This window comes from Apis mellifera, linkage group LG11 (genome assembly GCF_003254395.2).
Source record: "Apis mellifera strain DH4 linkage group LG11, Amel_HAv3.1, whole genome shotgun sequence".
Lineage (NCBI taxonomy): Eukaryota > Metazoa > Arthropoda > Insecta > Hymenoptera > Apidae > Apis > Apis mellifera.
In genome coordinates, this window is record NC_037648.1 from 15021003 (window position 1) to 15048698 (window position 27696).

At 31.2% G+C, this 27696-nt stretch overlaps 5 protein-coding genes and 1 long non-coding RNA gene across 17 annotated transcripts; 4 read left to right on the forward strand and 2 right to left on the reverse strand.

The window, feature by feature from the left end:
- Positions 1-463: 463 nt before the first annotated feature.
- Positions 464-12466, reverse strand: LOC413259 (neurogenic protein big brain). The gene is made up of 4 exons (XM_396705.6): positions 11768-12466; positions 10737-10863; positions 2627-2834; positions 464-2046 (listed from the first exon to the last, which is right to left on the reverse strand). The coding sequence occupies exons 1-4, from the start codon at positions 12075-12077 to the stop codon at positions 907-909; spliced, it is 1785 nt and encodes a 594-aa protein (XP_396705.4). The 5' UTR covers positions 12078-12466; the 3' UTR covers positions 464-906.
- LOC100578596 lies at positions 2817-10631 on the forward strand. Of its 9 annotated transcripts, XR_003305771.1 has the most exons (12): positions 2817-3177; positions 3307-3691; positions 3843-3990; positions 4204-6028; positions 6136-6344; positions 6435-6688; positions 6806-7012; positions 7143-7725; positions 8180-8221; positions 8704-9208; positions 9749-10003; positions 10389-10631. It is a non-coding gene; the product is annotated as an uncharacterized LOC100578596 (long non-coding RNA). The 9 variants fall into 9 exon arrangements; XR_003305769.1 differs by lacking the exons at positions 9749-10003; positions 10389-10631 and having other exon boundaries at positions 7143-7383; positions 7542-7725; positions 8704-8923; XR_003305770.1 differs by lacking the exons at positions 9749-10003; positions 10389-10631 and having other exon boundaries at positions 7143-7317; positions 7542-7725; positions 8704-8923.
- A 1906-nt stretch (positions 12467-14372) lies between the features above and the next one.
- On the forward strand, positions 14373-18746 carry LOC413260 (neuroligin-4, Y-linked). Of its 3 annotated transcripts, XM_006566684.3 has the most exons (9): positions 14373-15061; positions 15167-16322; positions 16408-16598; positions 16678-16864; positions 16933-17038; positions 17150-17345; positions 17433-17548; positions 17726-17754; positions 17983-18329. In XM_006566684.3, the coding sequence occupies exons 1-9, from the start codon at positions 14798-14800 to the stop codon at positions 18015-18017; spliced, it is 2280 nt and encodes a 759-aa protein (XP_006566747.2). In that variant the 5' UTR covers positions 14373-14797; the 3' UTR covers positions 18018-18329. The 3 variants fall into 3 exon arrangements, with proteins under 3 accessions (XP_006566747.2, XP_016770618.2, XP_396706.4); XM_016915129.2 differs by lacking the exon at positions 17726-17754 and having other exon boundaries at positions 17433-17558; positions 17983-18321; XM_396706.6 differs by lacking the exon at positions 17726-17754 and having other exon boundaries at positions 14798-15061; positions 17983-18746.
- A 695-nt stretch (positions 18747-19441) lies between these two features.
- LOC725288 (armadillo repeat-containing protein 3) lies at positions 19442-23436 on the forward strand. Its single transcript, XM_026443705.1, has 12 exons — positions 19442-19471; positions 19576-19838; positions 19925-20252; positions 20341-20577; positions 20979-21138; positions 21193-21311; positions 21389-21547; positions 21874-22136; positions 22220-22326; positions 22402-22558; positions 22631-22946; positions 23073-23436. Exons 1-12 carry the CDS (start codon positions 19442-19444, stop codon positions 23355-23357), a joined length of 2424 nt encoding a protein of 807 aa, XP_026299490.1. The 3' UTR covers positions 23358-23436.
- LOC113219124 lies at positions 20571-21754 on the forward strand. Its single transcript, XM_026443956.1, has 5 exons — positions 20571-20806; positions 20979-21138; positions 21193-21311; positions 21389-21531; positions 21647-21754. The coding sequence occupies exons 2-5, from the start codon at positions 20979-20981 to the stop codon at positions 21648-21650; spliced, it is 426 nt and encodes a 141-aa protein (XP_026299741.1). The 5' UTR covers positions 20571-20806; the 3' UTR covers positions 21651-21754.
- On the reverse strand, positions 22988-27640 carry LOC725245 (protein eiger). 2 transcript variants are annotated; one of them, XM_016915131.2, is made up of 4 exons: positions 26219-27640; positions 24858-25462; positions 24265-24727; positions 22988-23901 (listed from the first exon to the last, which is right to left on the reverse strand). In XM_016915131.2, exons 1-4 carry the CDS (start codon positions 26603-26605, stop codon positions 23716-23718), a joined length of 1641 nt encoding a protein of 546 aa, XP_016770620.1. In that variant the 5' UTR covers positions 26606-27640; the 3' UTR covers positions 22988-23715. The 2 variants fall into 2 exon arrangements, with proteins under 2 accessions (XP_016770620.1, XP_001121117.1); XM_001121117.5 differs by having other exon boundaries at positions 23459-23901; positions 26240-27639.
- Positions 27641-27696: the final 56 nt, after the last annotated feature.

The window sequence follows — 27696 nt, forward strand, 5'->3', positions numbered from 1 at the left end:
CATACACATTTATTCACACACAATATGCTTACGCGTACACATACAATACATTCACACGCGCACAATATATTATATTAAATAAATATCGAACCGCATATAAAAGTAGTATAAAATTGTTCTTCTTTTATCGAATTTCTTTAGATCGAAAATCGATGACAATAAAATATACAAAACAGATGTTGCATAAATTTTCAAGTTTGATCTTCGATGAATAAGAAATATTTTTTGTTCTTTAACGTCATATATAAAATATTTGTCTGAAATCAGTCTTGTGTGGCGGTATACTGATTATAACTTTGATCAGTTTATTTTACCAATTAAAAAAAAAAAAAAACTATTTAATAATCAATCATTAAAATATAAAAATTGATTGCTTTCGAATATTTTTTTGATAATCAAATTAATAATCGATAGTTTAATTTAAAAATCTATCTATTAATGCCCAAGGGCAATGTACAAAATTTATATTAAAATGCAGGATAACAATTATTTTTTCTTATTCGATTCATTATTATTAGTATATTAAATATATAATATATTAAAAATTGTTGCTAAAAAGAATCTCAACTAAATCCTGCACTCTCACTTTGAGGAAACGATGAACATAATTACAATATTATTCTAAGATCCCCATGAAACATGACAATTTCAATATTTAAGCATTCTCTGGAATTGTCGTCTACATTCTTTAATAACAATTATAAAATGGCACTGCAATATAACTCTAACTTTTGTTGTTACAAAAATTTATCATATCCATTTTTATCCAATGACTGCTCTTAACTTTCAATCAACTTCATAAATGTCAGTACAGGAGGAGACGTGTCCTCTTTAAACTGTCTAATCTAACCAACTTTCATACCTTAAACGAAGATCTATTTATCACCAAATTTATGAAATTTACGTTCAGTATTGAGGATTTGGCGAATTTCTTTGGAAACTATTTTGCTGATTTTGTTGTAATGGCCCAGCTGGACTAGGTCTTCCTTGGTCGCGATACTGAGGTGGACCGGTTGATCCGTTGGAAGGTCCTGTTGATCCAGGAGGGCCAGGTATCTTGCCATAATTCCCCCGCGTCGAGCCTTGATAACTGCCATACGCAGAATCATCACTACGCCTGGAAACATGCCCGTACATACTCTCCGGTCTTCTGGAGTTCACGGCGTTATCCGAGTTGGTGGATAATGTTCCATTCTGATGTTGCTGCTGTTGTTGTTGCTGCTGCTGTTGCTGTTGTTGCTGCTGATGGTGATTTTGAGAAGAAGATTGGACGTTTGATCCCGATTGTTGAGAATTTTGACTATTTGGCGGAGGAGCCGGGGCCCTCCCGTATATACTAGACCCAGTGGATACACCATATATACCATTCTCCCTTGTACTCAGAGTTGTAGAAATCCCTCTTATCCCATAAATACTTTGCGTGCATTGTTGCAACTGATTTTGCATGTTCTGATTCGTGCTATTGTGATTTTGAGAATTTTGATTTTGACCATTTTGCTGTTGACCCTCCCTGCCCGAGCTCGAACCTGTCGTTTGACCTATCCTGATCGGATACAGGCTCTGGGCGGGGACCAAGGGGCCCGGTTTAGGGATCATCAGGCCGTCCCGTGTCCCGGAACTGCTCGATTTTGCGTACACGCTTTGCGAACGATTCAGATTCGCTCTGGTCAAGGGAGGTGATTTACAATACAGCGATTTCGTCCCACCGTAAATGGATTCGACGCGTTCCAGGGCAGTGGGAGGTGCACTGTAGATCGATGAGGATGCTCCGGCAACTGGCCGATAGGTTGCATACGCGCTAGAGAATTTGGGACCGGACGGTTTGTCCAAATCGTCGTAAGTATCCTCGTCAGATCTCATCGATGAATTGTCGCCGTCGTCTATATCCCGTGGATCCCTGGACCGTTTCGAATTCAGAACGTATTCGTGCAGGAGAGCCGCTACCGCGCTCCCGGACAATGGGCCCACCCAGTAAACCCAATGGTTGTCCCAACGGTTGCTGACGAACGCTGGACCGAGTGCTCGGGCGGGATTTAAAAACGGGCTCTGAAATTAGATAAAGTTAAAAAATTCGTTCAAGCTTATCATTATTTTTCATTTTTCATTTCTGTATTATTTTTCAGATTGTATATACACAGATGATATTATAAAATAATCGAAAATTAAGAAAAAAACGAAACTCGCTTAATTCTTGCTTTTATGCGCGAGAATTGTTTTCTTTGGAAAGCATTGTACATTTGTACGTTTACAAAGCAGGTGGGACCGAAGGATCGAATTCTTCTTCTTCTTCTTCTTTTTTCCCCCCCTCTCTCTCTCTCCTCACTCCATCCTTCTCTCATTCCTTCCTACTCAACACTCCCCCTCCCCTCCCCTCCTCCCGTTAACCCGCAGGTGCTGTTTAAAGACGCGGACGGATGGATCTGATTCGAAAGAAATCGAGATTCGCTTTGAATAGACCGATTGCAAAAGGGAATACAAACAACAGTGAGAGAGAGAAAGAGAGAGAGAAAGAGAGAGAGAGAGGAGAATATATACACACGGTTTTTCACATTAATCCGATTATTTTTTTTTCAACGTTAAGAAACTTGTTATTTTATAAAATATACATGTATATATATGTACTTACTGAAACTAAAGTAGCCGCCGTGTAAGCCGCGGCTAATACACCGGCTGGTTTTGAAGAGATTAACATTGGTAACGTTTTTGAGGATTCCGATGTGAAATGGGCCAAGACTATCAATACCGAAAGCGTTAATTCTACGAGAAGCCTCTCAATAGGTCCCCCGAGACGACCTAGGGAAGTTAAGGTCTGCGTGTTCGAAGGTGTGGTCACTCTGTAATAATACAATCAATCGTTATTACTTATTGTTTAATTATTCGATAAATATTCGTATCTTTAAAAATATCATACGAGAGAGGAATGATTTTTCGATAAAAATAAAAAAAAATTGTAAATATTGCAAAATAATTTACACAGTATGGCTCGTCATGGTATAATATACGATTTTGATTTTCTTATTGAAAGTTACTATAATAGCAGTACAAGCATAAAGCCCTCTGGCAGCAAAGTCGGTCTCTGTAGTGTAATGTTTATATTAGCTGATGCATCGTTCAATTCATCCATCGTTTCATAATGTTTTTTCTTTTTTTTTTTCATGAAGATTAATAATTTTATAGGTTTGTAATGACCATAAATTTTTTTAAATAATTAATTCTATATATTAACTTCTTTAAAAATTTTTCAATCCCATTATTTTGGAATAATAAAGATCAATTTTATCTTTCATCGTCACTTAATTTTTGCAGATTAATTGAAACATTGAATCGAAATTAATAAAGAATTAACACGAGATGCATATGTATATGTATGTATATCATCAGGTGAAAAATGATTTCGATGCCCATCTCCTTCGAAACTTTTTGCCACGTGCATCGGGGAAAAAAATTTTCCCCCATCTATCTGAAGAGTAATGCAAATGAAAGCTCCCCTCTTATTCGCCTTCTCTATCTCGAGAGGCCTTATAATCGTGTCATGAGGAGAAAGCGAATTGATGAAATCAGAAATGCAGATCATGACTGCACAATTGAGATTAATCGTGTACGTGTACAAATATAGGATGGAAACAAGAAAAAACACATTTGTGCATTTCTTCTATGAAATTTTCTAAATTTTTTCTTCTTTTCTATATGAGTAATAATCAGATGATTGTCATGATAATTTTTTATATTATATATATATAAAGATTGTTATCATTTTCCTTTTTTTTATATCTGATAAATATTATTTATGTATTAAATTTTACATGTTTTATAATATCTATATTATGCATATTTTTTAAAAGATACATCAATGGTTAAAATGCGTCTAAAGAGGGTGAAAAAGGGTTTCAGTCTTTTAAAAGGGACCCATTTTTTTCTACCAGCCAGAAAGAGAACACTCTTTACTTACCCATTCTTCACTGTTTATGGACTAGCCTGCATTTTCTCCAGGTTAAAAACTTTTTTGCAACATAAAAAGGCAACATAAATATAGAAATATAGATATAGTTTAAAAATATAGACCAAGTAATTTTACTCGAACCTTACTTATATATATATACTTTGCAGCTCGAAAAAATCTTTTCTCCCTTAATAAATATCTCTCTTATCATTTCTATCATCGTTCCTTACAATTGTCGAATCTAAAATTTCTTCTGTTTCCAGAGATCCACTGTAAAAAGTGAAACGAACTTGGCGCCATTATATCGCTACTCAACGTTATTCTATACTTTTCTGAGAAAAAAGTTTCACAAGCGAATCGACTGGCGTCCGTTTTCTCACGTTTTCCGCTCGAAAAGTTACGATCACTCAGCCGAGACCCACCTCATAGTTTAATCCGGGGTGCACTTGATTCGAGAGATCATGTGCAACCTGTGCCTATATACAGGGGTAACCGAACTCCAAAAACACCCCCAAGGGTCCAGGGCATTCGGCACAACGTTTAAAATAAATTTCAATTCGAAGCCAGAAAGGGGAGTGTGTGTACGTGTGTGTGTATCACTTTCATTAGACCTCTGTCGTGTTTAACGAGCTATTGATATCTTCCACTCATTGGGCAGTACCACTGTATAAGTAGATTGGTATGGGCGTATACGTGTACGAGCTTGCCACGGTAATCGTTACTATCCCCTTTTCCAGAGCTCCCTTTTTCAACCAAGGAAATCACCATATGTATGCGATGCGTGTGTTAAAGGCGCGGTGAAACCTATATAGCGATACTCCATTCTAAAGTTTTGCCCTATGGGAAAGTTCAGATGCTCGGATAATTGCGGTTAAACCAGAAAATTAGGTTCATGACGAATCACTGATCATCGAGGGCGAGTTGTGGGAAGTTTTACAAGATGACCATTCTTTCCTCGTTCCTCCTTGTGGGATATATCGAACGTTGTATCAGCTTGATAGAATTATACAGAGTTTTAAAATTTAAACAGTAGATGGATAAACTTGTTCGTCCTTTCTACGTTCTTTTTTGAATTAATTTCAAGCATTTTCCTCGGGAACAGTTCAGTTTCCTTCGACAATACAAATTCAAGAGGACAAAGCACAGGAATTCTTTGAAAGACCAATGCGCAAGGTTGGAGCTCGAAGTTTTATCCCCCTTGCAGTGAATAAGAAACGTATGAAAAAAGGGGCCAGGAAGTGTGTACACCCACAAGGATCCGGTTCTGTTGTGAAACAACCATGCCAATTGTTCTTGTTTTTTTTATTTTTTTGTTTTCTTCTTCTTTCTTATTTTTACAATAAAACTAAAATTAAATATGTAAATGTACGTATATATGCATAATAAGTATACATATGTATAAAGATGCACACAAAGAACATATAGAACGAAAGAGGTTAACAATGGAAGAAATTTGTCTTATATACAATTGAGTATACCGTATCGAATCGTACCTTCACAAATTATATAAGTTGTAAAAGAATCTTATTGACCTATTAGAATGCAAGGAGAGAAGAGACTATATGGCAGTTGGCCTCGAAGAAGTTGTGGATCCTTCCGTCTCTATAGAATCCTATATAAATCGTGGGCTGTGGCTTTCTATGGAGGAACACGTGCCAGCCACATGTTGCACAAAACGAATCCTTCAGTGATCCTTTCGAATATCCGAAGCGTAAAGTCGCAGTTACAAAGGAGTTTTAGAAGCCCATAAATGATTCTCTTTCGGACGAAGGATATGAAACATCGACAGATGTTTTCCGAATCTCTTCAAAGATGTTGAATTTCCTATATACGAACGTTTCAAAAGGAATATGTATGGAATATTGTAAAATATCGATAATTTCAATCAATCTAACCTAAAATAACCTAATCTTTTTAGTCATTTCAGAAAATTTTCAATGTTTTTTATTCTAATCTTTTTTTAAATATTTCTTACGATTACTTACATATTATTTAACCAATTAATTGATTATTCTTTTCAGTAATAATTAATATCTTTATAATTTTTAATTTGAATTTTACTGTATTTCAAATACAATTATAATACATGTACGTATTATTTTATTCTATACACATACACACATATATATATACTTTATTATTTTATTATGTCGATATATCGTATTGTAAATTATTGAAGAAATAATTTTTGACAGGCACATATAATCTAACAAGTTACGATCAAGGAACGGGACGATTGTCGAGAACACGTGGTTGCTGTGACCATCTGTTGGCATACTGCTTCAACCATCTTATCCTTAGAAACCTCGCAAGTTCTTTTCTCCTGCATCCATCAACATTAACCAGCATCAATCTTTTTGAAATTTTATTTTATTTATAAAATATATATTTATTAAACTGCAAGGTACGTCTTTTAAAGAAAGAAAGAAAAAAAAAATTTATAAAGATAGTTTAAATTTTTAAAAATTATTTACTCAACTAACTATTTATAAAGGAAATTTTAATGAAGGAAATAAAGTATCGATTAGACGAGAATACAAAAATAAAAGAAAATGGAACAGATATGATAGGAAAATGAGACGAAAGAAACCCTTTAGAAATTTATTATTAAGAAATTCAACTTTCTATCATCTTTATCGTGAAATTACCACAAAGAAGACGAGGTGTAAACTTTCCCAGTAACACGTTCAAATATTTATCTTAAAGAACGACTTATGCTCTCAATAATGAGCAACGAATTTTTAAGAGGTACGTGAAAGACTGCCATATGTTCTCCGCTTCTTTTTCCTTTCGTTTTTTAGAATTTATTTTTACTAACCGAGAGAGATGTTTTTTTTTTTTTTTGCGTCATTTTTCGTGCAACAGGATACGATAGAACGGATATGTTTTCAAGAAGAAGTAACCGGCACGATTTCAAAGTGTAGTAAAAGCTGGAGGATCCGTTTGAGCGGACCGCTTTGTGTCCCGCGATAAAAAGTGTTTCAAGCAGGTAAAACATTCCTACTGAAACGATTCTACCTGATCCACCTGGCTTTCACACTACATTTTCGACCACAGTTCCCTTCTATGTACGTACGTATCTAAAGTATTCTGAAAGTTTAATTTTTATCATGAAATAATTAAATTTCTGTCTAAAGATAAGATTTAAAGTATATGAATGTCATCATTTGCAATATATTAATCTGAAGATTAATTCTTCTAGATTCTTAAGAAGAACAACACATTCGTACATATTTGATTGATTATCTTCGAAAGAAAATCCGAGGAGGATCTTAAGTTGACCGAGAGTATTGAAGAAAGTCGTCAAAATTGCAGCTTAAGAACCTAATATCGACGGCTTTTCGAGAAGAGGCTTGGATATTACATATCACTATAAAGTGCTCTTTCTAAAATATCTTCTTCCGACAAGCGATATTCCTCTTAGTTTTTTTTTTTTTTTTGAAGTAAACATTTAGTCCATTTGTTTCACTGCATATCATATTTCTAGATTAGATTAATATTAATGAAATCAATTACACTTTGAGAGAGAGAGAGAGAGAGAGATTCAAAATTCAAAAATAATAGTTTTGCATGCAATCGCATAAGAAATCAATTCTTCCAGATTCTGGAAAAGAAACGTGACTATCGTAGATACATATTGTATCATAGATAATTTTGAAGGGCAGGAAATGCACGATGAGACTGTTTCTCCGCTGGACATCCGGTTCACCACGCGCACTGCGTGTGTCTTATTTGACGTCACAACACACACCTGCTTCCTCACAGCTGTTCTCCAATCCGTGGTGGTAAACACCCTTGACAAATAGTTTTATATCACCATTTTTAATATCTCTTTCTCAAACTATTTTCCTTGTTCAAAAAAATCTCTGTATCGACACAACTTTTGTTACATGAATAAGAAACATAGATTTGTTATAACAATTGCATATATACAATTTAAATAATTAATTAAATTGGCAACTATTTGAGATTTGTATTGGAAAATGTGAAAAAAAAAGGAATAGTAGTTACTTTTTTCTATGGCAATATGTTATAATAACATTGTATCCCTGCTATTGAAAAATTATTATGAAATTATTATGAAAAGATAATGGAAAACTCTTGTAACGTGTCGATACTAAATCCTTTCCGGATAGTTAGATCTCGCGATTCTCTTAATAATCTCTTGGCTATGTCAGTTCAGTTTACGATCTATCTGTTTGGCTGTCTCTCCATTTCTTTTTTTTATTTATATTCCAGGGAAGTATCGCAGTGGGAGCTACGACCACCCCTCGACAAAACGTAAGGATATGTGTTTTACAAACGCCAGACACACACACACACACACACACACCATGGAGTGACCCAGTCGCAACAGATGCAAGAATATGTGTTATTTCTTTCCTCATCTCTCCCTTGGCCATGTCTTTTTCCCTTTTTTCCCATTGGGGTGTATGCACTCCCTGGAGATATTTCTGGAAGGGATGACGAACCCGATCGGTTAACTAGAGTATTGTTCGATTATTATTTCGGTACATATCGTGCACTTGTTATCTCTTTGTGCGGTCATATGGTGGTCCAAGGGTGATGGTGCCGTCGATGACGGATCTGTCGTTGCATCGAACTGTTAGGGATGACTATGGTCACCCATAATATAATTCCATATTATTCATTTAAGAAATATATAATTTAATAGGAAGAAATTAATTTTAAAAAACAAGATTTAACTTTGTATCGTTTTAATTTTCAAGATTTGATAATTAATGATTAATTATCTTTTACAGGTATTTAAGAATATTTGAAGAGAAAACATTGAAATATTTTTAATATATATATATAAACATCAATAGATGGATAATGAATGTTCTTGTAAGTTTGTATATTTTACAATTATCATTAGCATAAAAGCAAGTACACTATACTTCCATATGTAAGTACTAACCTGTAACGCTGTGTTACAGGTTGAACAATCCCCTATATATTGTAACATTACGATTATATCTACACTTGTTTAGTATTTCTTTTTTTAGAATTCCTTTTTTATATATATATATATATATATATACATTTCGAAAATAATTCCAAGCATGCAAGAAGAAATAAGAAATGACAGGAAGAAGAAGAGGGAAGAAGAAAAAAGAAAGTAAAGAAGAAGATAGAAGGAAAAATGGAGGACAATGATCCTCAGAAACGGAGAGAACATCTGCTCTGTGGGCCCAGATCGTAGCATGTCCTCCTTCAATAAGAGGCGATCGCGTCGTGAAACTTGTCCCACCTCACCACGCATAGGTATTCATTATCTTCGTCTCTGGTGCCTGCTCGATCCTTTTTCCGCGCGATCTTTTTCGGTCCATGGAACATCTGCGGCAGCTGCAAGACGGTGGCCTGCCGCAGCATACACGGAACGAGGCAGGTGCTCACCTTCGAAGAAGTTTCTCCCCCTAACTCTGCCAATTACGCGTGCCTCTTTCTGCCTCTCTCACTTTCCTCGTTACTCTTCATTTTCCCGTTTTCAAATCTTTTTCCACCGAATCATGGATCATAAATAAATATTACGGTAAAAATAAACAAGTTTCTTATAATAATCTTGTAAGAATCGAGTATTAACGATTCGATAAATAATTTGATTTATCTTATAAAGAAACATGTTTTGTGTTATTTCTCTTGTAAGGATGATAATTCAGGGATCAAATATGAGCTTGATATCCTTCGTTTTTTTTCCACTAATATATACAAGATACAAAAATATAAAGGATATAAGAATAAAACATAAAGGATAAAAAAATTTGTCTTTCTTCCTTTAATTTTTTTTTTTTTTTTGCCCTCCAGCCAGATTCTTTAACGACGGACAAAATTGAGGCACGTGCACCGAGTTGCACGCGGGCGATCTCTCTTTTCGACCAAAGAGAAAAAAAACAGCATGCTCACGCGCTCCCGATCATCGTCTGGCTACAGAAATTCACTGCCCCAACGAATTATTATAGATTATCTATAGAATTAATAATAGATATCTTTTAATAATAATAATGATAATAATAATAATAATAAAAATAAAAAATATCGATGAATATGTAATATCGACCTGTAAGTATATGTACTTTAAAGTATCGAACAATAGTTCTTACAATCGTAGCTAGAGGGTATCTAAGATAAGTTGAAACACTTTATAACGTGACACGAAACATAACCAAATTTAACTCTTAAGAGAAAAAAATTATCTTATATAAATAGTGCATTTTTAAAAAACCATTTTTTTTATATGTCAACTTTTCGTTATGTGCTTTATTATAAATTTTCATTATTTTAAATTCATCTTTACAAAAATTTGCATTATTTAAAATGGATTTTCGAAAACACTTTATAACATATCCTTTGTACTTCAGTTAGTTTAAATTTTAGTAATAATTATAAAAATGGATGCGTTCATTTTCGTATAAGAATTTAATGACGATAATGTTATTGATTTCAGAACTTTTTAAAATGGTTAAAACACTTCAAAGGAACAGAAAAACTTTAGGGATTAGATCATGCAGCCTTCTCGGATTCCAGCTATCTAACAGCTGCTCTTCGTATCTCGTCTTTTTTCTATATCGTGTTTTTCCATGTGTATGAACACTTAATGGAGTTTTTTTGATTTGAAAATTTATCGTGTTAAATCCTTTACATTCGAAATGTTAAAATTATACTTTTATATTATATAAAAATAAAAGAATTTAATTTGATATGGATGATTCATGGATTTTATAATAATAATTATCTAATTATTATAATATACATTAAATGATAATAATTATCTAATGTTTAAGTGATCACTCACCCATACAACATTGCAGCACCGGCTATACCACCTCCACACTGTGCAGCAATGTAGAGAGCAGCTCGTAGGAAAGAGATTCGTCGACACAAAGCGAAAGACACTGAGACAGCTGGATTCACATGACTACCTGTACCATTTTATTACAATCTTATAATATACAAAAAAAAATTGAATATCGCTTTATGTTATTATTTATTTTATATATTTTCTATATTTATATTTATAAAAATTAGAATTATATATTTTGCTATTTCAAATAAGTGTTAAAAATTGCAGATGTTTATGAATTAGAAATATGAAATCCTCAAATATGGATATATAAAAATTTTAAAGAGTGAAATCCAGAAGTATATTTTATAGAAAATAACGATTTTATAAAAAATCAATTTTGGAATCAATTTTATTTGCATTCAATGCAAATTAACACTTAACTATTTGCATATCAATTGTTATTGAAGCATTAAAAAAGAAAGATATTCTCTATTCAAATAGATAAAATCAAATAGACATTTAGAATAATACAATTAACAAAACTAAACTCTCTTTGCAAAATTGAAATTTTTACTAAATTATACAAACAAACAATATTATATTTTTATAAAGATATATTTATCTGATTTTTATTTAAATAACAAAGAAACATGGTCTATATAAGATGATACGTGAAATATATATACATGTGCCATCTAGGACACGCTCTCGCACATGCTCTACTATATGCATAGTGTGTTTCCATTGGTTATAATTGGTTAATGAGTCAATCGAGAGAGGAGGAATCGTAAGGACCGAATATAAACGATACGATAGTGCATAACAAAAAATTTCCACAATTAATGTAAAATACTTCTATATATCAAGAAATTATTTATATTTATAAAAACATAATTTTTAATTATGTTTAAAATGCAATTAATAACAAATTAATAAAAAGTATGAAATACTTTATAACATAACATCACAATAAAAATGTATGTTATTAAAAATATTACTAGGATTACTTTGAAAATTATTATTCAAATTGTGAAACTTACCACTGATATGACCAAAAATGAAGCAGATTGCCGAAATTGCAAAGCCGGATGCTACAGCAGTGGCTAAGACGGAGAGTCCGCTTCCAGAAACCGCGGAAGACGCAGCTGCGCCAGATACGATAAGACTGAAAAGAAAAGTAGCGAAACACTCGACAGCCACTGCTCTCCAAAGTTCTAAGCTGCGAGCTTCTATAGACATAGGCACTTTCTTCTCCAAGAGTTCTGTATTATTTTCCTTCAACGAAGAGATCCTCGTAAGTAAGGTCACAATATGAGCATCTAGCTCTCTTGAAAATGTTTCCGTGGGCATTTTTTTTTTTCTTAATATATAATAAATTGATAAAAGAAGAAATAATCTATTCTATTTTTTATAATTTTTTTAAAGCATTCTTTTTATTGTATCATATTCAGAATGCACTTCTAAATGTCCAAAGTCACTTAGTTCACACTTCCACACAATAATAAGAGATAGAATGAGATTTGAGTAGTTCATAGATGAATTGTAAAATATTGACACAATGAAAGAGCACAAGATTGGACGAGAAATAGACACATGAAACTGATGTTGCCAGAATGGTAACGCACTTTCGAGTGACAAGACGATCGTCGAACAAGTGGGCCCTGGACTGTGCGAGTGCCTCCACCATCGCACCGCCCCCACCCTTCGACCACCACCGGTGCATCTGTTCTTAAAACTCAAGGAAATCTGCTGGTCACTACGGGCAAATTGTATATCCTAAAAAAAGTAGAATTTTCTGTGAAGAATATCCTAGACAAAAATGAAGTGTTAAGAAAGAAAATGATTAATATTATAGTATCTTATGTGGATTACATTCTATTGAGAATTAATATTTAATATTAGAATATGTTACTTGATAATTTTGAATTATTTTGTCTTTTCTTTTGATATTCTTTTTTTTTTTTTTGCGAAAAATACATTTTTGAAATTAAATTTATAATTTTGCAATTTTAATTCGCACAAAATTGTATCATTCTTTAGAAAGGAAGTTTATTGAAATAAATTTGAAATATTTCACTTAACAATAATCATGTAATAAAGCGGATATGTTAATAAGCATTCCAAAATTTTTTCCAAGATTTTTTTGATTTTTTTTTAAATTGGAAAAAATAATTATATTCATCAAGAAATGTCCTATTCCCATGACTTCATTTTAATATCAAACTTCTCACAAAAAGAAAATATACGCATAACAGGATGCAAACAACAATTATAATAAAGTCTATTTAAATGATGAATCAGGATAGTCTGAATATTATGAATAATAAATGTATATTCATTATAAACTATTTAAATTTGAACATTTTACAATATATAAGAGATTAATCGTCTTCAAATCATATTTATATCTTCTTATTAAAATTAAATATCATATGCGTAATCTCTAATCAAAATTATCAATTTTAAAAACAGATTTTTTTTATAATCAAGAAATAATTTATTGTTATAAATAATAATAATATAAGCAATTATTTTTAAAAAATAATATATTATATTTAAAAAATTTCTTATCGTACAATAACTGACTGCTAATTTATATTCACTTTTGTTTTCAGAAGTCAACCCCGTCGTGTCAAGCGTGACGATTGCAAGAAGATAGCTGAGAACGGATAAAAGTGATTAAGCCAGTCCAGTTTTTTACTGGGACTGTACAAGCGTGTGAGTAAAGTTGACTGGGGAATGGATAATAAATCCAGCAATTGCTGTAAATTGGAGAATTCGCTTGAAGGGGAAGCATAGAAAGCAACAGAAAAGACTTTTACTTTGTTATAATTTTGATGGTAGAAAAAGCTTCGAATAACATATATTTCTAAATCTTCATATTATTATCATCGGTCGGTTTTTTGAAAGAAAATAAAAAATGGTATAAGATTATCATAATGGAAGAATTTTTTATTGATAAAAACAACAGTGAAATCATTGATTATCGCATTATTCATGATGTATCGTCAGTTTCAATGATACAATGATAATCTGATTTTTTATTTTTAAAAATCATTAAAATTTACAAAAAAATAAAATATTTGATTTAAATATTAAAAAAAATTTTTCGATAACTTCATTGAACGATTTATATTTGTTGAAAGATACTCATTGTTCATAATGAGTATCACTGATGTAATCTATTTCAGATAAAATCGCTAGATAAGACTTAAGTGAACAGATCATATATAAAAGTATAAATCATCCATTCACGCGATGGCATACTTAGGTGATTATAGAAATTTGTGGATCACTACTCTGGCTGTATCGCTTTAGTATATGACAAGTATTTATTAGTGCATGGATGGTCTTCGCAGCGTGTATTTGCACGCAAGAGTAATATTATCATTCAGTACGCTTTGAACGTTAGTCCCAGTAATTCCAGTATCTATCGTAAATAATTTTCGAAACTTTATGTTTGTTATGATGTAATTGTGAATCAGTTTTATAAGTGAATTTAATTTTGAATAATTTGGCTGTTTCATAACTTTTTTTTCGTAGTAATATCAAATAGTTATCATTCGATGATACATAATATTCAAAAACAAAAATATTTATAATATAAGATAAATTTATAAAAAAATAATATTTTAAATGTGAATTATAATGCATTATAACATATACATATAAATTAAATTTAAATATTTGCTAATTTTAATTAAAAAATAATAGTTTTAAAACGTGACAGTTATAGGGTGTTGGCCTACGCGTGTGTCAATCCATTGATTTCGTAAGCGCACGTGTACAAAAATCGAACGTTTAACCTTTTTTTTTTTTAAAAAGAAAAGAAATGTGTTTCAATTATTTCTATAATGACTTCTTTTTTCTGTATATATTTTTAATAAGAATATAAGTACTAGTAAGATTTTACTTTCATAATAGCTTTCGCTTTTTCTTACTTCATTGAGAGTTTCTTGGAAGACCGAGTTTCTCGTTTACTATTTGTCTAAAGAAGTATTATGCATGTATATACATCGTATACATACATTTGTTTGTTTGTGTGAAAAACTAACTCGCACGCGGGCAAGATGGCTGCAGGTACTCCATACTCATCGATTGGACGCATCTGTTTTTGTCTTTGTCTCTTCGCAATTACAGTAATCTGTCACGAACAAATATCCCCGGGTAGTCGGTATTACAGTCGTGATGGTGTATATGTGCCTCTAAATGGGCCGGATCATCGAACCGAGACTTATGTTTACAAAGACAGAAGGTATGGATATCGTCCTAGTTATTTGGACGTTGTTTACAAAGAACATGCCAAAGCACCGGAGAATCGATATCTTTATGAGGTAAGATAGAATAAATGGTAATTATGTATTATAATAAATATAATATGTTAATATATTTATTTATTTTTAATAAGTAAGATTATAATTAAAAATGTTATTTTAAAGGACACAACTTCAAGATTTCCTTTACCTGGAGTGTTAAGTGGTTGGCGAGAAGATCTTCAAGGAAGAGAAAGACCTGACTCTAAAAATCTACACAGAGATGTAACTGTGAGCACAAATTATGGACAAGTGCAAGGATTTAAAGTTTATTTATATGATAGTCCTCAAGCAAGACATAGGCCTTGGAATTTACCAGTTGAAAGAGTTACAAAGCATGTTAATGTATTCCTTGGTATTCCTTATGCTATGCCACCTACAAAGGAAGGACGTTTTAAACCACCTAGACCTCATAAAGGTTGGCAACTATTACAAGCTGTGGATTGGGGACCAGCCTGTCCTCAGCCTAGTGCATACACTGGTGCTACTAAAGGAATCCGAGATGTAGATGAAGATTGTTTGTATTTGAATATTTTTACTCCATCAATTGATTCTGGTTTAGCTCAGCCATACGCAGTTATGTTCTATATTCATGGTGGAGAATTTTCTCATGGAGCTAGCAATTTATTTCCAGCTCATATATTAGCTGCATTTTATAATGTAGTAGTTGTTTCTATTAACTATCGATTGGGAGTTTTAGGATTTTTAAGTACAGGAGATGAAAATAGTCCTGGAAATTATGGAATTTTGGATCAAGCTATGGCATTAAGATGGGTATATGATAATATCAAAGCCTTTAATGGTAACCCTGATGCAATAACTCTTTTTGGACCTGGTGCTGGAGCTGTAAGTGCAGGATTATTAATGGTTGCACCCAAAACTAGAGAAATGGTATCAAAAGTAATAGCTCAATCAGGTTCTGCATTAGCAGACTGGGGAGTTATAATAGATAAATATAGAGCACAAAATACATCCAGAGTATATGCAGAAATGTTAGGCTGTAGCATAGAAAGCAGTTGGAAATTGGTGCAATGCTTGAAAAATGGTAGATCCTTTTTTGAATTGGGTAATTCTGAATTGAAGCCACATATTGGAATGTTTCCATGGGCACCAGTATTGGATACCAATTTCACAATACCTGATAATTGGTATGAAGATTGGAGAGCATCAGATTGGCGTTTTTTTATGGAAACACCTGAAGAAAGTATAAAGAATCGTAGGTTTAGAAATAATTTAGCATATATGGCTGGTGTAACTACTCAGGAAGCAGCATATCTTATATGTATGTTTTTTAAAATTTTTATTATTTATAAATATTTTATTATTTATAAATATTTATAAATTAAAAAATATTTAATTTATTGCAGACAACAATGTCACATTGGCTAGAAATCAATATATTATAGATATAGAATTGTTCGAACAAAAAATCTGGGAATTTGTTCTTCAATATAATTATACTCTAAATTCTCAAGGAGTTTATGAAGCTATAAAATATATGTATACATATTGGCCAGATCCAAAAAATATTACACATATTCGTGATCAATATATTAATGTAAATTATTCAAAATATATACATATATATTTTGACTTTTATAATTATATATTTATATAATGTTTTTTATCATTTTCAGCTTTTATCTGACTTTCATTATGTTGCTCCATTTGATAAAATGGCAAAATTGTTGATAGAAAAACATGTACCCACATATTTATATGTATTAAATACAACAGTGGAAGCATTAAGATTACCACAGTGGCGAAGTGTTTCTCACGATACTGAACTTCTTTGGTTAACAGGAGCGCCGTTTATGGATGTTGGTAAGTTTACGATAATTGAAAACTTCTCGTTAAAAATAATATAATAACCAAATTATTATATTATTTAGAATTTTTCCCTCAGAAGTGGAATTTAAAGAGAGATATGTGGACAGACAATGATCGTAATATGAGTCATTTTTTTATGCAAACATACTCAAATTTTGCAAAGTATGGGTAAGTTTTTAAATAACATAAAGTTAAAATATTTTTAATTTTAATTAATTACGTATATTCTTAAATATATATAAATATTCTTAAATGAATATTTCTTTTACTTCATTTTAGAAATCCAACACCATCGCAAATTTTAGGATTACACTTTGATGTTGCTAAGCCTGGTCAATTACGATATTTAAATATCAATACTACTTTTAATAGTTCAATTTTATTGAACTATAGACAAACTGAAAGTGCCTTCTGGTCTGTATATTTACCAACTGTTATCGGTCGTTTAGTACCTACATATCCTCCAGTTACTGAAGTAAGAATATTATATATATTTTTTTTTATATATAAATTTAGGAAATTCTTTTGTTTATTTTTTCTCTTATTATTCTTATTATTACAGTATTGGTGGGAACCTAAACAACCACTGCAAATTGCCTTTTGGTCAGTTTCCACTGCCTGCCTGTTATTAATTGTGCTTTCTGTAGTATGTTGTATGCTTTGGCGCAATGCCAAAAGGTAAGAAAAGGTAAACAGAACCAACCCCGTGATAGTATTTTTATTTTAATAATGCATGATGGGTGATGGTTCTGATTTAATAAAAAAATAAATATTTATTATAAAAAATAATATTGAAAATTAAAAATTAATATAACATATATACATTAATTCTATTTTTGCTTGTAATTCATGCAGCAAGACAAAGGCTGCTAGATTATATGCAGGTAATGCATAAACTTTTTATATTTCATTACACAGTTTTAAATATTGAAAGGTCTTAAAGGTATTAAATAAGATAGATTAATTAATTATAGATTGTGAATTAAAGAATTTTTCATTTTGATTTTATTATCAAAATTTAATTTATTTTTTATATTTTATTTATATTGGAATTAGTAAATAATCATATTATATTTTTTTATTATATTTTTTTTGTATTCTTGTATGCTTAGACAATCTGACCACTACTATAGCGGAGACATCCTGATGGTACGAGATGATGAACCCTCGGAGGGAATCGAGAATATAACTCGTACTTCAAAGGAAAATATTCATGAATATCGTGATATGCCACCAATCAAATCTAGAATACCGCGACAAAACGAAATAAAGCTTCAAGAACGATTAGCACATAATCGAAAATTCAGTTCGACTCCATCGCTAAGAAGTAACTCTAATACTTCATTGAAAGATATGCGTTCGGAAGGATTTGTTACCAGTTCACCGAATGGACAACCTAAATTAAGCAAAGCTATGAGTCAGTCTTCGTTACCTAAAAGTAAAAGCAAGACACATTTAGTTCAAGGTATCCCGCAAACAGCTGTATAATATATTTTTAAAATATTTTTTATTACAGCTGTCTTATTTATTTCTCTAAAAAGAACTATATTCAGATAAAAATTAAAAACAATATGTGTTCATGTATATACAAAATGTTTTTTAGTATTACCATTTATGAAATATTAAAAAACACTTTGTACATAGGAAACTTGAAAGATTGTCATATTAATGATTTAAGGTAATATTATAAGATTTTACTAAACATTTCATCCGTCCATAATAATATTAATATATTAATATAACACTGTATATATTGATAGACATGTTTTGTACTTTTTTATGTTCATTTTTATCATTATAAAATAATATTACTTCTTGTTAGGCCTTATTGTTGTTGAAAGATAATTTAATTCAAAAGAATATATCTATATATCTATAATAGATATGAAATTATAGAATGCTATGCCACACAATATAGTAATATGTATTATGTAATAATAAATATTAATATAATTAGATCAAGACAAATTTAATAATTGTATAAGTTTAAAAAGTAAAGTATTTTGTTCTTTTTATTACAAAAAAAAAGTGATAAATATAATACATATTAATAATATATATATATTTATATGTACATCTCGTACTACATGTTTATAGTATTACTAGAAGTCATATGTAACTTTTTAAATCGATCTCATTATTACCGCCGTCAAATTTCGATATTATAAAACTTTTAAGATATTCTTAATATTCTACTATATCCAATTATAGAGATATATATTGATATATATACATATTTATATAAATATATATATGAAGATATATTTATATATATTTAAATCTATAAGATTTTTATTTTCTATGAGAAATGTTACTAATATGTACAATTATGATTGCATTTAAATTAAAAAGTATTTAATTGCATATTATTTTTCAAAAATATCAAAGCGTATAGTTACAAACAAGCGTAAATACAAACAATGTTCGAATTTTTAATAATTAAAGTTAAAATGCAGCAACGTTCATGTCATACATTTTAATTCTCCAGATATTAAAAATGTCTATTATATAATTCTACAAATCATGATAACCATAAATAATATTCTAATGTTTAATGAAAGATAAAAAAACATGGGACCAAAACGTGTAAACGAACCAAAAGTAAGATTTAAAGAATAAAAAATATTTGTATTCCTTTTTCTGTAATGTAAATTAAAATAAATTTTTTATAAATATTTATAAGTATTGAAAATTTGTGTGTATAGAAATATGTGTCCAAGGGCAAAGAACGAGTGGATCGTGAACAACAAACGAAAAATCAATTTGATCCTCTTTATTTAGAAGTCAAAAATCTTGAAACAGCGATATTATTATTACAATGTGAAGAGAAACCTGTTTTGTTGGCTGCTGCGGCAGCTTTGTCAAAATTTGGCAGCAAATCTCAGGAAAATTTAGAAGTTTTATTCGATCTCGAAATTGTGAATAATATAATTCCATTGATTAAACACGAGGATTTATTTACTCGAAGGTTTATTTTAATATTTTAATAAAAATTATTTGTATATATATATATATATATATATACACGATATAAAATTATATAATAAAATATAGATTTGCTGCAAAATTGTTAGCTGAAATGATATCTATTCCTAATGTTCGTAACTTCATCTTGGAATCATCAGAATATTATATTCCATATTTTATCAAGGTTGTGATTCATGAAAACGATATCTTCCTGCACGAATTTTCATTGTTAATTCTAGCAGAAATAACTAAAGATATATTTGGAGTAGCACAATTGTTAAAACAAAGTTCAGATGTAGACTTCCTGTTCGAAAAACTTTACTCACCGGATCCTGACGTGAAGAAGAACACATTGCAAATTATATATAATCTTTTGCAAGACCCTTTAGGCGCAGAGAAAATCATTGAGACTAAGGTTCATTAGGATGAAAAGTTAAACGATATATTTTGTTAAATTTTTTCCGCATTTGTGATTGCTATTTGAGATAATGTGCAATTTTCAGGATTTTAATTTGGAACAAGTCTATGAGCTTTTTAACTCGCCTTACAGTGAAATCCAAACGCTCGCACTTGACGTAGTAACCGATCTAGTACGGAGAAATCAGGATGAGCAGTTGCAAGAACACTTTCGACGTACTAAGGGTCTTGAGGCTTTATTGAAATTTTTGGATGTAAAAATTTTGGATAAAAAAAATATTCTTACAACAGAGAAGAGAATTTTCCTATTAATATTATTTATAGAGATATTTATATATATTAATTTAGAATATTGAGTGGTTAGATCTTCATGCGAATGCGCTTTTGATTCTACGATTCGCCTGTGACAATCCCACTACGGTCGAACAATTCAATGATATTGGCGGTATCAAACAAATATTAAAGTATATAGAAGATACGTTACATTCGAAATTTTTTAAACAAGTTCTGGATATAGCTGTTTGTTTATCGCATACATCTAGGGGTAGAAAAGTAATACACATAACCTAATGAATTTATTAGATCTAATTGAATTTTAATAATTATTTATATTTCTATTATTAATTCTAATATTTCTTTATACAATTTTTATTGTAACTTTTTTCCATAAAAAATTATATATTTAACTTAATACAAATTATAGATTTTTTTTCTTATTTGATAGATGCTGCACATGTACGGTATCATTGATTATTTGTTACACACGTTATTTGGTAACGTGCAAGAAATGTACGAAACCAGTTGTCACGGTATCGGTATGATGACTCTATACAGTCAAGCAGCTAAAGATTTAACTACAAGCAATTGCATGAGAAACATTCTAGGTAGATTCGATGGACTTACTTAAAATCATGTAATGATTTGCGATGTCATTTCAGATGTGCTGAAAAATGACAATTTAAACTGGTCTGCTAGACAAGCAGCTTTATTTGCTTTAAATCAATTAATGAAATGTGATATAAAGAATTGTGAAGAGTTCTTAACTATTCAAGGACAGGTAACAAGGATTTTTTCTAATTATCCATTAGAGCAATTATTCTTTAACAAAGGATATCTTAAAAATATTACCTTTAGAATTATTTGTTGTGGCTGATGAAACAAACAATAGGAAAAGTTCCAGTTGAAATTTTAGTCGATACTGTAGATTGCCTTATTTCAATAGCAAGGAATCAAGAATTGAGAGATATTATTATTAACACGGATATCATTGAGGCTATGTGTGCATCTTTCGAAGTATATTTTCTTTTTTAATTTTAATCTTCTAAATTTTTATTAAAATCAATACAAATTTTCAAATGAAAAACGAACTTACTACTTCGATTAATTTGATAGTTAACCTGTACATCGATGGACGATTTCAAAATCGCCTGCTGTAAAGCTCTATCCATGATGTGTCTAGAGGAGAAGGGAAGACAAGAATTTCTAAAGATCGAAGGGCCCAAAAGATTATATAATCTATTATGTGACATCAAATCGATTCCAATAAGAAACGCAGCTGCTCAATTGATTCAATTGTTATGCGCGGATCCGGTTCTGGCAAATGCTTTTGTTTCGGCCAGATTCTTGAATTAGTGAGGCTTAAAAAAAAAAAAAATTATCTTATGACGAATAATACACGCAATAGTATTATTTACGAAAATAATAATAAACGATGTAGCATGTTGAATAACCGAAGTACCGCGCGAATCGTTCCTTCTTGGGACACTTGCATAGAAGCCTTATTTGATTCACATCTGCCGATCAAGTTCGCTTTTACTGGACGACTTTCATTGCACGATATCACTCAAGATGGTTTTTACGTGCTTCGAAGAAACGTTTGCACGTACGATATTCTTAGAATTTATAGATATTTTCGTTTTTTAATTTTTTTTTTTTTTTAATTTAATTTCTTTTAATTTTTATCAGATTTCCTATATTGGATGATATCCTTCGATTCAAATTCTGTCCTCTGGAACCTATCTATGTAGTTAATTGCAGTGAACCAGAAGATTGTAATCAATTGAATTTTGAAGGTGAAAGATATTATTCACTTACGTGTATTTTTTTTTTTCTTTTAATCAAAAATGTATAAAATCGTTCTTTTGCAGAATCGAAAGAAATGATTAATCGTGGCGTTTTCTTGTCGACCGAAATAGAAAAGTTAACATTGGATACCAAGTTTGGTACTCTTCAACGTGATACTTGTCTCTATAATTATGTAGAATTATTTAAATGCAAATTAATCGCTAATGAATCGAGAAACGTGTAAGAAAATTATTCAAATTTTTTTCATTTATGCAACTTAACTATAATCGTCATACTGTTTTATTAATATAGAGTGTCAAAAACGACAAAAGGATTCATAAATATCAATTATGTAGTGTCCCGTGCTCAAATGTTAGCTAAATTTGTTTCTCAACAAATGTCAGGACCAGATCCTCTTATCACATGCGTGGATCACCAATTAGAGATTCATTTGAAAGAGATCAAAGATACCATAGAAACCAGCGTGATACCATTGGGAATGTTACGAGTCGGTTCTTATTTCGAAAGAGCATTGCTTTTCAAAGTGATCGCCGATAGAATACATTTACCTGCTGCCTTGGTGCGAGGAGAGTATGGTAAAGCTTGGATCGAAATTGCTGTACCGCAGGTAGAGGATATATTGGGATTTTTCTAATTTTTCTTCATCAATTTTAGATATTAGATTTTTATTATGAATATTAATATTTCAATTCTTATAAATTAAATTTCTTAGTTTAGAATAATTTTTAATTAGGTGAGAGTTCCAGTGGAAGAAAGTAAATTCCATGCTTATATAGACAGAGATACGACCTGTCCAGAAATTGTTACGATTTATCAACCTCTGCAACAATATCAACATAAATACATTGATTCGAATCTAATCTTCGAGGATCGCGCTTCATCAATTTTTCCAACAAAGCTGCTGAAACCGAACTTCATTGTCGATCTGATGGATTGCCCTGGAGACTTGATTCCAATTGACAGTCAACGAGCAAGAAAATACCGCGAAAAAAAATTAATCTGCGATATCACATGTTAAATCTCAAAATTTATTTCATCGATATTTTTGGTGTAACTTTACTTCCATTTGCACTCTCACTTTCTTTGGATTCTGTTAAAAATCTGCGGCTTAAAAAAATGTTTATATTAATAAACTACAGGAATTTTATTTACAATGGCAATATGCATTTATATGGATAAGAATAGAATCGATTGGTCTTTTAATTAATGAAATTGACCAACGTCTATCTTTATCGAGTCAACAACGATTAAAGTGACGACTTTAATGTTATTGTTTACATCATTGAATGTTTAATAAATTACTTTTTACGATAGCAAAAGAGGAGCACTTTGTTTCTTCTTTTAATTAGTTCCAGATAAATACGTATTGAAATTGATTAATTCAAATGCTTTCCCAGTTCTCCAAGTTTCACTAATCCAAAGAAACTGTTCTCCTTATCGAAAATAGCGAATCTCGGTGAGCTAGCCTCCTTGAAAACTAAAACGTCTTCCTTTCTAAGAAGTGTCACTTGAGCTGAGAAACAAGTTTGGCTAATGTTGCGCGCATGGCCCGAATTGTCGATCTAAAATCAATAATAATCGTTTCGTTTTATTTGTAATATGAAAGTTTCCATTTCATTCATTTTTTGTATAATAAAAAAAATGAAAACAAGCTTGGCCAATGAATAGTATTCCTTTATCTAGTCTCAGAAAAATTACTGTTATCTCAATTTTTTTTTAGGTTAGTTAGGTTAGTTACTTATATCATTAAACGAAATAAAGTTAAGAAACGTGATAACGTTCTATTGTATATATATATATATATATATATATATATATATATATATATATATATATATATATATTTATCAAATTTCTTTTTTTGCTCTTCTGATTTTGATATCAAACCATTTATTTTTCAAACATTAACATAATTATTATCTTACCATGCATTGAAGAATAGGTTGATTGTTCACTTGAAGATGAAATCCAATTTCATCGTGATCGTCATTGTAATGAATCTGTGCATAAACTAAATACAATCCTGGTTCATAAATGGTAACACTCCCATCGTTGGACATTTTGAAATACTCGTTCATGCCAAGATTATTCACCCAATCGCTTGGTTTCCATGCTTTAAACATGCTATTCCCATGACGAATTCTACCATTTCCAGCATAAATATCTTTCTCTGAATATCCATTCTTATTTCCATCGTAATGGACCGCGATTACTTTTCGAGAATGGCTCGTATTCTTCCGAAATTTGCGTGGAATTTTTTTAATGCGGTTCGTCGCAACTTGTGTGTTGGACTCGTCGTGAGGCATGGAAGAAGATGCCTCGGTGGTATTCAAAGACGAGTGAATATAATATTTCTTTGGAGGATGCCTACTGGATATGCCAACAGACCTGCGAGAAACAATGAAATGGAAATGCTCAAGTTTTTCTTACGTTCTCTCAAGTGTATTTAAAAGATCCTGGTATTTTTTTTTTTTTTCAATGTCAATATAATATATGATACAAAATATTAACAACTAACATATTTTGCTCGTCCTGGGCAGATTTTTCCTTTGACACCTCTCGAGAAGTGGAATCAGAAGCAATTGTTCTTTTGATATGATTTTTAAACAAATGTCTGTTAACGAGTAATCTCTTGGAGCTATAATTCTTTTGATCGATCGATCGTTTGCGTTTTAAGGTTATCTTCCAGTCCAACGAAAAGTCTTTCGTATTTAATACATCTCGTTTTCGCTTAGTTTCATTCTTATTATCCTCCATTTCCCCTTCCAAGTTATTCTTATCCCGACTAGGGTCTCGGTTCGAGTTATCATGATTTTTCTTCGATTCTTTGCTTTGTTTGACCCCGATCTTACGCGCTGTTGGTATTGATTTCATTAACGCTTTATCTGCAACAGGGGGATCCGGCGGAGAAGGTACTGGGGCGATTGTCGACGAGGAATCGGGGAAATCGGATGGTCTGGCGCCAAATATCGGAGTATAATCTTGCAAAGAAAACGTATCCTCGTCATAGTTGGAATTGTAATCTGCCTTATCGATATTTACTTCCTCTGCATTCTCGTCGTCGTCGTCATCGTCTTCATCGTTATCATCATCATCATCATCGGTGAATTCTTCGGTATATAACTATAAACAAAAAAAAAAAAAAAAAAAAAAAATTATTGTCAGCATCCACGTGTTGTTATTTCTTTTTATTCCAATTTTTATTTGCGAACATGCTACACATGTTTACAAAAGGAAAAAAAAGATAAATTTCTTGAAGAATAAAGAAAAAAAGATAATCGATAATCCTTAACATAATAGAAACGTCTTGGAAATTATAGTTTATAATTAGATTGTTTAATCATCACGGAATACACATAGTCAATTTGTATGCATCAAATTTTATAAATGGTGATTACGCGATGCGTTACGTAAGTAATTGCGCGAGAATCGAATTGTAAGTAGTATTGAATTATATATTTGTGTTATTAAATTTTTTTATTAAAATTATTCTTACAATTAAACATTAATGCATATCGTCCAACTATTTTATGCTCGCGCGTATACACATGTAAACACGTGGCCTGTTTGTTTTGTCCATGACTTTAGCTTTCATTCAAGACAGATAACCTAACCTTTTTTTTTTTTCTTTTTTTATAACAGAAGAAAGTCAATATTAGTATTGGAAATTTAACAAACGTTAAAAATATCTTCGTTTGTTTTTAAGAAGAATCGTTAAGAAACGAAAAGAAAAGAAAGAAAGAAAAAAAAAAGAAATAGTATATTGTTCTTTGAAATTTTAATCTTGTATTATTCATAAATTATCATGTTTTTATTTCTCAGTTTAAAAGAATAAGAAAAGACATTTTGACACGATTTTGATCGATTTTACGTACTCACTAGCGAATAAAAAAGCATCACCTGTTCTTCGAAAGCTTTCACTTCGTCGAGTAGATCTTCTTCCAAAATACGATGTTTCAAACTGTCCACGCTACGTTTCAAATCTTCGATCTCTCGCGCATTGATCAGAGAATAGCGAAACTCCCAACATTCGAGAGCCAAGCAAAGAAATGCAATTAACAGTGCCGTCACGCTTAGAATCGTATTTCTGTTCGGTCGAAAACGTTGTTTATTATAGCCTTGTTCGAGGTCAGATTGAGAGATACTCAAGTTCTCTCTGGAGAAGCTAAGAAACGATCGTGTTTCCTCCTTCACGTGTACATCGTTCATTAATTTTTGCTTTATTCTTGCAACTTTTGACTCTTCTTCAGAGAAAACAGAAGTCATTGTGGCAAAAAGAAAACTAACGATACTTAAATAATAAATATTTAGAAATGTTTGAATTACACTGCACTTTGTAAAACACTATCAATATTTGTGTTTTTCTTTCCTTTTTTTAATTCAAAAAATATTAAAATATTCATCCAAAGAGAGAGATAGCATCCATTTTTCTTCGATATATACAATTTTTTCTCGATTCACATTGCACGTGAATCTTTGATATACGTTAAACTCACATTTCGTTGCATTATTTTTTTAAAATAACACTTTCATATTTTCTCCCGTTTCAACTTGTTGTGTTCACTTTAATTGAAACAAACGAAAATCACAAAATTGATTGAATCCCAAACATGAACCAAGCGTTTATCCGTCGAGACAATAATTCCAATATTTCTTCCTCTTCTTCCTTTTTTTTAACTTTTATTTTTAAATCGAACAATCGATGAACCATCCGATTTCACGTTTCTAGAAATTTATAATAATCTACGATGTTAAGTGGCTCGAATATTTCAGTTTCTAGCCCTCTTTAAAACCTGTCCAACGGGTTTTTTCCCCTTCCGATTAGAACAGCGAACAAAACCACGGGCGAAAATGATCAAGATTCGTCCCTTTGGTCCTTTATCTCCGCCCACTAGCTTTTCGTCTCCTCCTTTTCGTTCCTTGTCTTTCTTTATCCTTTTCTTCTCCACAACAGATAACTGTTTTCGACAATTTGTTATTTTTCTATTTAATTGATCCGCACAATATCATTTCTTGTTCCTTAACTTTTCCACTTTTCGATTCCTTGGCTCATTCTTCTTTCCTTCCTTTTCTTATGCTTAATATCTTTTATAACGATAAAATATAAAACGATGTAAAACAATAATTGGAATAATTTAGAGTAAATGATAATTTGCTCTATCGCTATTGATTTTCTAATAAATCTAATTTGTTCATCACCGGAATGGAAAAATTTAACGTTTACTCAGTGAAGAGTAGACACAGATAAAGAAGGAACGACCATCGTGTTTGACAGACTCGACCGTACTGGGTAAAAGGAGCGGAAAGCATTTGAGTTTATTGCAGCATTACCTCTAGATCTCAGTGGCGTAGATCAG